Below are 12,325 nucleotides of genomic sequence, written 5' to 3'. Positions count from 1 at the left end.
TCGGCCGATGATCATTCTATTTCACTCAATCTCGATATAAATTACGGTCTTCAGCCAATAACGACAATACATGTGATGTATACATGCAATGTTGTTCGAAACGGTGTGATTTGTTGTCCGCCGATTTATTTATGTCCGAAGAAGTAAAATACACTGCCCATACGGGCGATAGATAAACAGTAATGAATTAAAGAATAGCATCAGAGAAGCGTGGTCTCAAATCAGAACAGAAATGTTGAAAAATTAATAGATTCAATGCAAAGAATTTTCTTAGCCTTTGTCATATTTTTAAAATTTTAAATAGAAAACTATTGAGTGAACCTATGTTTATTTTGCACATAAATACCGAATTTTCTAATTGAAACATGTTATATCTTAATACTAATAATAATCATATTATTTAAACAAATTATGTATATTACGAATTACATTATAAAGAATCACTAACTGATCAATAAAATTAGAAATATTACATAAAGCACACATTTACGTCACAAAAATGAAGTGGAACTAACATTATTTTGGTCATGTATGAGAATATAGTATACGTTTTCAATTAAGGAATAATTCGTTTTTCTTGGTTTTGGACTAAAAACTAAAATTTAAAATTTGGGCCAGTGCTTCTTTGAAATACAGTTTAATGTGAAATGTAAAACGCAATGTTTATAAACGAATTCCAAATATGAATTGCTAATAATCCACTAGTGTTTAAAAAGCGTCTTATAGGATTTATTTTAGAGTTGAGCCGACCATTTATAACAAATGCGCGGAGCGTATTACCAAAATGATTAATGTTTAATACATGTAATACATTATGTAATATAGGTCAGAATTATATCCTCACATCATTGTGGGTGGGATGAAATGTTCCAATTCAGAAAAAATTGTGGGTTTTAAACGAAGAGCATGTTTGAATTTTCAAACCACCAGTGTTTAAGAATAAATCATCAACTTCCCGGTGGCTTCCAACATCACAGACTAAATTTTGGACAATAATATAAACACAGAATGAATCATCTTTGTGTTACTGAAAATTCAATGTTTTATTCTTTCCATTCTTTTCAATATTCCAAATATGAATTTAATCTTCCAATTTTAAATGATATGCATATAGTATGAATATTTGTTTACAGTATATAACTATATTAAAAATACTTTCAAGGAAGAAGAATTTGGTTTTAATAATCTATACATTTGCATTTGATCACGAGCTCGTTAGCTTTTTCGAATTTGAATGTTATTTGAACATTTCCAATCTGTTTGTTTGCGAATTCATTAAGCTCTACAATAAACAAGAATGTTTACTGGCCTACAATCTATACATGAATTGTGAAAAGAATGTTAAAATCTGTTTGTGTGTATGGTTTCTCCTCAACTTTGAAACAAACTTGAATCCCATAAATTAGTGTTCACACAAACGTGATATAAATAAATCAAAACTATCTTATTGATAATAATAGGAGAACAAGTCATCTAAAGATAAATATAAAAATTGATAACTACTTGAGTATTGAAGTTTTTAAGAAAAAAATAAAACATCATTACTTTTTAAAATATCATGAAGCAAAATGAAAATCATCTTAATAGATGCATGCGTTTCAACCTGTTATAATTAGTGAAACTTTACTCATATGTTCGAAACGTTTTGTTAAACACTTTGTATTTGTATCTTATATATTAATATATTATATATTTTTCTATTCTTAACTATTAATTGAAATGTAACTATTGTATGCCAACATTGTTTCTATAAGGAATTTTCAATTCTTTCAAAGCTAAAAGAATTTTAGATAATGTCCACATTTTTAGGGTGTGAATTGCGAAGAACGCACAGTATGGGAGTCTTACCTGTAGCCATATTTTTTTTTATTTTTCTTGAGGAAATGAAACTGAGTTATGTTTCGAATATTATAAAACAATATCATTATGCCAAACAGAGTAATGTTGTTATGTTAAATCTTTTCAACTGCTTCTATTAAGAGAAATATTGAATTACATTCAACCGTTACAATACCTGTGCGTTATTCGAACAATTTAATTAAGTTATATTATACTTGTAATAATGTGCATGATATTGAATGGAGGGAGTGTCATGATAAATTAAATGAATCCGTTGTGTGTTCTTACGCTATAGCAAGGAAAGGATGTAGCAATTGTATTATTGATTTCAGTCAAGATTTTTCTGACAATCCCAGAATAAAATTAAATTAATGCATATCCGACATACTTTTACAAATGTGCATTATTTACGAAGATATTTAATATTAATGTTCTACAATATACCAGTGACGCATTTTTACAACGTAAAATAAAAATTTTTCTTAGAACTTTTTCAGAGTAGTTATCCCAGTAAACCAGTTGCTATGGATTTGCCACCAAAATTTGTCTACAAATTCCGATCCATCTGTTTCCGCATTAGGCTCGGTATTTGAGTACAAAGTTTGCAGCCAAAATTCCATGCCAAATGGAAAACAAATTGAGACCAAACCTTGGCTTCCTTATAGACTACAGTCTATAAAAAAAAAAAACAAAACAAAAAAACTAAAAAAAAATAAATAAATAAAACAAAATTATTTAATCCTAAATTCCGTTTTCCCTCGTACAGAAAGATTTCCTCCAATTTTCCCCGATGTTTACTCTATAAGAATGCCAAGGTTTAGTCTCAATTTGCTCTCCATTTGGCATGGAATTTTGCATGCATGCTTTTGACACCAAAATGACCAGCTTTTGCTCGCAAAGTACGATTACAAACATTGATCAAGATTTGCTCGAATCAAGTTTGGCTGACTGGGGACTTTATAATCAACGTAATCAAGAAAAAAATATTACTTCTTGCTCTACATTCATCATAAAAAATTTAATTGGAATCAATGTAACAATTGCCGCATCTCCTACTTATAAGTTAATTTTTTACATTAGTTTTACTTCTACATTAATTCTAAACACAGCGGTAGATTCAAAGTGGAAATGGAAAGGTCAGATGCTATGGCTTCAAAGCTATCGTACGTCGAGGCCGAGTTTAGGCGCTAATGACATCGAAACAAACGCCGCGTTATTAATTGATGCCAATTTTTAAAGTTTAATTTACGATTTTCCTTATTTTAAAACTCAGTCTGAGCTGTCAAGCCGTTCCTGAAGTGTTACAATTAACAACCAACTTGCATTAACTTAGGTGCTACGCATTATAAAGTAGTATACAAACGCCAATATAAAATAAAGATTTTTGGTAATTTTTAAAAGACAAGTGTGTTTGAAATTTCTACGATCGATATTCATATGCTACGATCGAGTATTAACAAATTGAATGATTATGTTATACCGCGTTTGGTCAACTGGTTGCTTACAAAGCATCGGCCTTCGGAATCGCTACCTATACACATCATCATACATATACCTAACCATAGTTCAGACACGGCGGAAACCACGTACATAGTTCGTACGACGGATGTTGGACCGCGCGGACAGGTTTGAACGAATATAAAGACGTTAATGTAAATAAGCTGCGCGCGGTTTCCGCCGTGTCTGAACTAGGGCATAATCTAACAACATGACGCCTAAACAGCATTAAACCAATATGCATTGATATGATAGAAGTGACGATATTTAACGATAACAGCACGGCATCGACACTCCTACTTTTTCTTTCTTTTGGTAGTTGTGAATATGAGTATGTCGATACCGATCTGATGTTGTTCGGGCGTTGTGCCGTGTTAAATGGGCGATGTCCTGTATACTAAACTGCTTAAAATTTTAGTTAAGTTCGGAGAGTAGTATATAGGATAACTCTTGAGCAATCAGTTGTCCAGGTGTGCAATGTACAATAATGTCTAGATATATGGCCACCGACCCGAACCAGCGGGAAGTTGGGCATTTTTCGAATAACGAACAACGAGTGAAATATTATTCGTTATTTGGGCATAGTTCCTCAATCGTTACTCAAGCTACCGGCTAAAGTTATAAAGCAATTGCTGCTTGAGCGTATTCGGCTCACCTTTGATTTAGCTAACGATTGAGGATTGAGAAACTTTATTGTCCCCTAATATTGTTGAATTCAATCGTTATTCGTGAATAATAAATATACCGGTTTATTTGTTATTCGTAATAACTTTTGCTCAATTCTGGACAGGCGTTGGCCATATATTTGGAAAGAATTTGTTCGTATGGTATCGTTGAGAATAAGTATTACGCCGTGTGAGAGAGACCAGAATACATATATCCCGCATCAAGGCGGGCCTCAAACGAACGCTTCCAACAATTGGTGGCGATAACTCGTGGCCATATATCCGGACATGACTGTATGTTATATGTGAATTGTGTATATACATTTACAAAGCAGAACTTATATTACGAAACTTATTTGTTGTGAAAAACATTAAGTTTGGAAATGTAAATTTGAAATATCTTACGTTATTCGACCATAGTATCAGACAATTTGTGAATATTTGTTAATTACTGCAATAATTAGATAATTAATATTTCACACAAATTTAATGAATAATAAAGGAAATTTTGGTATAGTATTATTATTTGCATTTCAAATTTGGTTCGTTAACCGTCCTAAAATTTTGAGAACTGTTCAAGCGTTCCTTACCACTGCTCTGTTTAGATTATAATTTATAAACTATATACACACTGTATATATGTCCACAATAAAAAGGGATTATTATCTGATCATTGCTTCGATAACATGTACGAAATTACACTTAAACTTTAAAATATCGCATAGTTTAGATTTCATTAGTCAGAATGTATTACTATAGCTTGTCAAAAGCTACCGACATGTGCCATTTGCGCAAGCCTAAAGGCAGCAGCAGTGAAAAATTAACAATAGGAAATAATGAAAACAATAGATAATACATTTGTGCAAATCAATAGAGTGATATTTTCGCTTTAATAATATTTATATTACCTAAACGTATTTAAATATTTATTCTAAAATGAATGCTACAATTTAACGTAACACAACTACAATTGTTTTTGTATCAACATAATAGAACCTGATTTCGGGTAAAGAAAGAGTTGAAAAGTGCAGAAATGAAGAAATATGCACTTACTTAGAGGTCATAAAAATGAAAACTACATTTCCACCCTCATATCGAAGGATGTATGCAATTATAGAAACATCACTGTTGTCCCAATCACATTATGCGACCTTTTTTTCTCATTTATCGCGGTTTCGCTTTGTTTCCGCCAAAAAGATAGTAACGAAGTAGCGAGTTGATAATGATAAAACGTATAGACAATACTATTTATTTTTTAAGTTCAATGTGTATCTATATTATTATTAAATGGTTGTAGACTAATATTTGTTTTAATTCAGATAATTTTTTGGAAGTCCCACAGGGGGAAAAATGGAATGTTATAAAAAAATTATATGTAAAGCTAATTTATAATACCTTTATTATCGAAAAAATTCAATTACTTTAGACAAACATGAATTTTTGTTGGCATTAGAAAAATAAACTTAAAATAATGATTACTTTGTAAACAGCAAGAATATGTATAAGAGCAAGATAGATTTGATTAAAAACTTGATTAAAAAGAAAATATTACTAGGAAATCAGTTGATCACAATGAAAATATAACATTACAATATGCTTTTCAATTATTTATTTATTATTACAAATGGCAATATAGACCTTTACTTAAAGTTAATTTGTCTTATACATAAAACATACATCTATCTTTGTCTATTAGTTACTCGCTATGTCCTGCAGCCCGGCGTAGTAAAACATATATCTTTTCTTTAATCCAATCTTTATTATATGGAGCATATGTATTTGTAGATTTTTGATAAACAAGGCATGATAAATCTGTGAGTTGGTCAATAAAATCAAATAATTGACTGATGTCATATGTTATAGTTGGAGTATTTGGGTTTCGCCTCTTTAAATGCTCCTCATAAATCTTGCATACCCCTATGTTAACAAACAATTAAATGTAATCATTTATCTATATTAAAGTGATAATGTATTAATTAAACAGTTTGTAATGACATCATTTCAAAAATTAACTATACATTAACATACCAATTTTAAAATGTGGATACTTTATAAATATATATATATACACAATAATTGATATAATAATTTATGAAACATATTATGAATGTCACTACACTGCCATGAATGGAATGTAAAGAGTTAATAGTATATAAGGTACTAGAATAATTATGTAAAATATAATTAATATCTTTCAATTAAAAAGATCTGTTACTAAATTTTACTGATTATCTTAGTACAAGATGCAAAACAGCATATACAAAAACATTCTTTTCATTATAATAAACACATTGCATAAAAAAATCAAATGATAAAATATTACATTACCTTCCATGCATTCATTAACACTTTCATAGTCAGAATATGTTCTTGTTTCAGGTCTATTGCCTGGTTGAACAAGCAATATGGTATGAGACTGAAACAAAAAATAATGCATAGTAAATTGTTTTCTACTATATTTTCAAACGCTATGAAAACTAATTAGTTATTATAGTGTTATTTTGTTTCCAAATAAAAGAAATTAAGTAGATCTTATTCTGCTTATTAAAATGTTGACATGATACGTTTACTGGTATCTTAAAAATATTTACATTGATTAACATGTACAAATGTGTATTTCAAATTTTTTTATAAAATTAAAATAATATACAATTTTCAAAATTCAAATTCAATAGACAATTGTGAATGAATAATACATAAATTCTTAACATATTCTAAAAATAATCAGAACAGAAGTGTGGTTACCATTACTGCGTTTTGCCGGTGACTATGCTACGAAGAATACACAGAGTTTTTTTCGTTTAACTAGAGAACTTAAATAACTGTGCAATCAACGTTTGCATGTATTCTATTCAATTCATGTGCTGTGGTCATTGATATTTTAAATGAGTTAAATTTGTATCTTCGCCAGTAAACATCAACAAACAACCATTTCTGCACCTGATTCGAGAAAGATCTAGTGTAGGTTAATGGAGTTTCGTTTCTTTTAGAACTTTTACAAGTAAGTGGTAACTAGAAATGGTAAAAGAACCGAAGATTGGATTTTGTTTTAAAATATAAATCTAAAAATTTGATCTTTAGAATATGTATTCAACGATATCGGCAAATATACTGTAAATACACTTTGGCACGGTGTAAGAAGAGTAGATGGTTTGTGATGTCGCCCTTGTCGCGCGACCACGTGAATGTAGTTGTAACGGCGCTGCTGTACCATATGTGAGGCCAGAGAGGATATGAGCAGAGAGGAACAGAGAAACAGAATTCCTCTCTGATATGAGTGTGCTCACGCCCGGGGCACAGACGAGGTATAGGAGTAGACCAATCACCATATGGGGTTTCGTGTCTCACGATCTGAAATACCGACAGCGTTAACAACAACTAGATTTCTTACGCCCTCTACTCTGACGAACGATAAATCTTGTAACTAGATCGACGAGAACTTTAGCCCATATACCTATGATAAATGATGAAGATACGACTTTGAACCCAATACACGACCGTTCACGCAAACGGGTGAAAACAGGTGTAAATCTAACCCGCTGAGGACAGCAAACCTAACACTAACCTAACACTTGTTCAACAGGGACAAGCTAACCCTTTTTCATTGAATAGAAAGGTATTCAGAAACAAAAACAGCGTGTTTTGATTAATAATTGAAAGAGAGCTGCCTCGAAGGTGAAGATGGGCCAAGAGTAAACAAGGAGTGCATTGAAGGACCTTCGGCTCATCCCGAGGTAGCCTAAAGTAAATTCAGACACAATTCAATTAAATACACAAGTTTTTATTATTAGTACGTCTTAAATTTTATTTTAAAATGTTATCGCAAAGTTATAAATAAGCAGCTATTAGCTCGATATTATTCCCTATTTGTAAGATTACTAGAAGTTCTTACAAATAGAGAATAATACCGATTGCCCGGGTCTCACCACGAGGAGGTTGCTGCACAAGAGACCCGAAAGGAAGCCAGAAGGAATTCAATACGCTTCCTTCTGACTCCCTTTCTTACAACGACGGTTTCGAGTCTTAGAAACTAAATTTCGCAGAGTATGTCGAGTAATTATTGCGGAGCAAATGGAGTGAGTCGGAGAAGAAGTCTCCGATTCACGGGAGATTAAAAACGAATCAGGCAGAAGGCTCTGATTCTTTCAAAGAGAGAAACAAAACCGAACCAGAGCAGAAGGCTCTGGATCGAGGGTGACGCGACGCGTACAATGCTTGCAGCCCAACTCCAGCCAGCATCGATACCCGACGTGTCCTCACGAAGAGCGATGGTCGAGAGAAGCGTTCAAACGATACCCTAAGTTTCCCCCACCCACCTGTCGCCAGGCAACGACTAGCGTTGAGGCGACTCGGGTGGACTTACGGCAGGGAGGATTTTACACGAGTGAACAGGTCTCTCGAACATCCCTCTCAATGGATCTACGCCGAGCACCGGTACCAACCGGTCTGGTACATACAAGCAAGGTCCGACACAGCATAAGGCTGTGTCGGAATCAAAAATCGAACCGAGCAAAGTGAAGTTACGGCAATAATTACTCGACATTTATACAATACTAATAAACAAGCTTAATAACTAACGCACGCACTCGAATCGAGCAATTATTGTGAGCCAAAAAAAACTAAATCTGACAAGTCTCTGAACAATTCCAGAGAAAATAAAAATGGAGCAGAAGGCTCAGATTTACGAGAAAGAAAAATGAAAGAAGCGAACCAGAGTAGTAGCCTCTGGTCCGAGGGTGACGTTACCAACTGGTCACAGCAGAAGGCTGTGACCCAAATCAACAAGCGAAACTAACAAAGTGAATCTAACACAATAATTGCTCGAGAACTAATACGAACTTATAAATACTGTGAAGTCTTCTTACTATTCGTTGTCTTCGTTCGACGATGATCATGCTGAACTGTTGTGATTTAACTGAAACAGACTAATAATAATTAGACACAAAACGGAGGAACACAGAAGTAATCGAAGAAGAAACGAGTCTTCGTACGATGCGTTGTCTTCGTTCGATGATAAATTTCTGCAACTGTTGTACTCAATCTGAAACAGATTAGTAATGATTAGACACAAAACAATGGAGGAACAACGAAGTATCAGAAGACGATGAAATAAAGACAAAACGATGACCCCGTACACGAGTACGGCCTACCTAACATGCACACGAGTGCAAATCTACCAGCTCACAAGAGACAAACTAACCCCGTACACGAGTACGGCCTACCTAACATGCACACGAGTGCAAATCTACCAGCTCACGAGAGCCAACCTACGACCAGCTCACGAGAGCCAAGCTAACCCCGTACACGAGTACGGCCTACCTAATATGCACAAGAGTGCAAATCTAACAGGCTCACGAGAGCCAAACTAACCCCGTACACGAGTACGGCCTACCTAACATGCACAAGAGTGCAAATCTAACGGCTCACGAGAGCCAAACCAACCCCGTACACAAGTACGTCCTAACCGACAAGAAACTAAGAGTAGATGAAGTCAGAACTTCCATCTACTGAGGTGGCGCTTCGGGGCGCCCCGGGTTCGCCAATACCCGTACTCACCCACAGCAGTGAGTCCCTGAGGGACCTCCGTTCGGAGGAATACCAATTTAAAACCAGACATATAAATTTTAGAATAAGAACTTTTGAAAGTTCAGAAATAAATTTCAATTGGAAAGATGTACAATTCCAATCGAAAATAAATCAAACGAAATTGGGACGCAACAACATAAAAGCTAGGGTCGCCCCGGGTTCGCTAATACCCGTACTCACCCACGGCCCGGCCCGTGAGTGAGCCTCTGAGGGACCTCCGTTTGGAGGAATACCAATTTTAAATCAGATATATAAATTTTAGAATAAGAACTTTTGAAAGTTCAGAAATAAATTTCAATTGGAAAGATGTACAATTCCAATCGAAAATAAATCAAACGAAATTGGGACGCAACGACATAAAGGCTAGGGTCATAGCAATTTTAAGAAACGGAACTTTTAAAAAGTTCAGAAGCAAATTTCAATTAGAAATCCAGGAAAAATGTACGATGTTTATTGAATGAAAAAGTATTCCGAAACAAGAAGTGTGTGTTTCGGTTAATAATTAAAAGGAGCTGCCAAGAAGGCGTAGGTGGGCCAAAGGTAAACAAGGAAAGCGCGAAGGAAAGCAGGAACGACCTTTGGCCCACCCCATGCAAGTTTAAAATAAATTCAGACACACACAATTCAATTAAACACACAAGTTTTTATTATCAGTACGTCTTAAATTTTATTTCACAATGTTATCGCAAATTACAAATAAGCAGCTATTAGCTCGATATTATTCCCTATTTGTAAGATTACTAGAAGTTCTTACAAATAGAGAATAATACCGATTGCCCGGGTCTCACCACGAGGAGGTTGCTGCACAAGAGACCCGAAAGGAAGCCAGAAGGAATTCAATACGCTTCCTTCTGACTCCCTTTCTTACAACGACGGTTTCGAGTCTTAGAAACTAAATTTCGCAGAGTATGTCGAGTAATTATTGCGGAGCAAATGGAGTGAGTCGGAGAAGAAGTCTCCGATTCACGGGAGATTAAAAACGAATCAGGCAGAAGGCTCTGATTCTTTCAAAGAGAGAAACAAAACCGAACCAGAGCAGAAGGCTCTGGATCGAGGGTGACGCGACGCGTACAATGCTTGCAGCCCAACTCCAGCCAGCACCGGTACCCGACGTGTCCTCACGAAGAGCGATGGCCGAGAGAAGCGTTCAAACGATACCCTAAGTTTCCCCCACCCACCTGTCGCCAGGCAACGACTAGCGTTGAGGCGACTCGGGTGGACTTACGGCAGGGAGGATTTTACACGAGTGAACAGGTCTCTCGAACATCCCTCTCAATGGATCTACGCCGAGCACCGGTACCAACCGGTCTGGTACATACAAGCAAGGTCCGACACAGCATAAGGCTGTGTCGGAATCAAAAATCGAACCGAGCAAAGTGAAGTTACGGCAATAATTACTCGACATTTATACAATACTAATAAACAAGCTTAATAACTAACGCACGCACTCGAATCGAGCAATTATTGTGAGCCAAAAAAAAACTAAATCTGACAAGTCTCTGAACAATTCCAGAGAAAATAAAAATGGAGCAGAAGGCTCAGATTTACGAGAAAGAAAAATGAAAGAAGCGAACCAGAGTAGTAGCCTCTGGTTCGAGGGTGACGTTACCAACTGGTCACAGCAGAAGGCTGTGACCCAAATCAACAAGCGAAACTAACAAAGTGAATCTAACACAATAATTGCTCGAGAACTAATACGAACTTATAAATACTGTGAAGTCTTCTTACTATTCGTTGTCTTCGTTCGACGATGATCATGCTGAACTGTTGCGATTTAACTGAAACAGACTAATAATAATTAGACACAAAATGGAGGAACACAGAAGTAATCGAAGAAGAAACGAGTCTTCGTACGATGCGTTGTCTTCGTTCGATGATAAATTTCTGCAACTGTTGTACTCAATCTGAAACAGATTAGTAATGATTAGACACAAAACAATGGAGGAATAACGAAGTATCAGAAGACGATGAAATAAAGACAAAACGATGACCCCGTACACGAGTCCGGCCTACCTAACATGCACACGAGTGCAAATCTACCAGCTCACAAGAGACAAACTAACCCCGTACACGAGTACGGCCTACCTAACATGCACAAGAGTGCAAATCTAACGGCTCACGAGAGCCAAACCACCCCGTACACAAGTACGGCCTAACCGACAAGAAACTAAGAGTAGATGAAGTCAGAACTTCCATCTACTGAGGTGGCGCTTCGGGGCGCCCCGGGTTCGCCAATACCCGTACTCACCCACAGCAGTGAGTCCCTGAGGGACCTCCGTTCGGAGGAATACCAATTTAAAACCAGATATATAAATTTTAGAATAAGAACTTTTGAAAGTTCAGAAATAAATTTCAATTGGAAAGATGAACAATTCCAATCGAAAATAAATCAAACGAAATTGGGACGCAACGACATAAAGGCTAGGGTCATAGCAATTTTAAGAAACGGAACTTTTAAAAAGTTCAGAAGCAAATTTCAATTAGAAATCCAGAAAAAATGTACGATGTTTATTGAATGAAAAAGTATTCCGAAACAAGAAGTGTGTGTTTCGATTAATAATTAAAAGGAGCTGCCAAGAAGGCGTAGGTGGGCCAAGGGCAAACAAGGAAAGCGAGAAGGAAGGCAGGAAGGACCCTTGGCCCACCCCATGCAAGTTTAAAATAAATTCAGACACAATTCAATTAAATACACAAGTTTTTATTATCAGTACGTCTTAAATTTTATTTCACAATGTTAT

The 12,325-nt window shown here is 35.3% G+C and overlaps 1 protein-coding gene across 1 annotated transcript; it reads right to left on the bottom strand.

The window, feature by feature from the left end:
* Positions 1-5,595: 5,595 nt before the first annotated feature.
* On the bottom strand, positions 5,596-7,195 carry E(r) (enhancer of rudimentary). The gene is made up of 3 exons (XM_076784595.1): positions 6,747-7,195; positions 6,330-6,417; positions 5,596-5,918 (listed from the first exon to the last, which is right to left on the bottom strand). The coding sequence occupies exons 1-3, from the start codon at positions 6,747-6,749 to the stop codon at positions 5,698-5,700; spliced, it is 312 nt and encodes a 103-aa protein (XP_076640710.1). The 5' UTR covers positions 6,750-7,195; the 3' UTR covers positions 5,596-5,697.
* Positions 7,196-12,325: the final 5,130 nt, after the last annotated feature.

The sequence above is a fragment of the Halictus rubicundus genome, chromosome 3, assembly GCF_050948215.1.
Source record: "Halictus rubicundus isolate RS-2024b chromosome 3, iyHalRubi1_principal, whole genome shotgun sequence".
Taxonomy (NCBI): domain Eukaryota; kingdom Metazoa; phylum Arthropoda; class Insecta; order Hymenoptera; family Halictidae; genus Halictus; species Halictus rubicundus.
The sequence above is the reverse complement of the archived record's forward strand: the minus strand, read 5'-3'. Positions and strand labels throughout refer to the sequence as shown.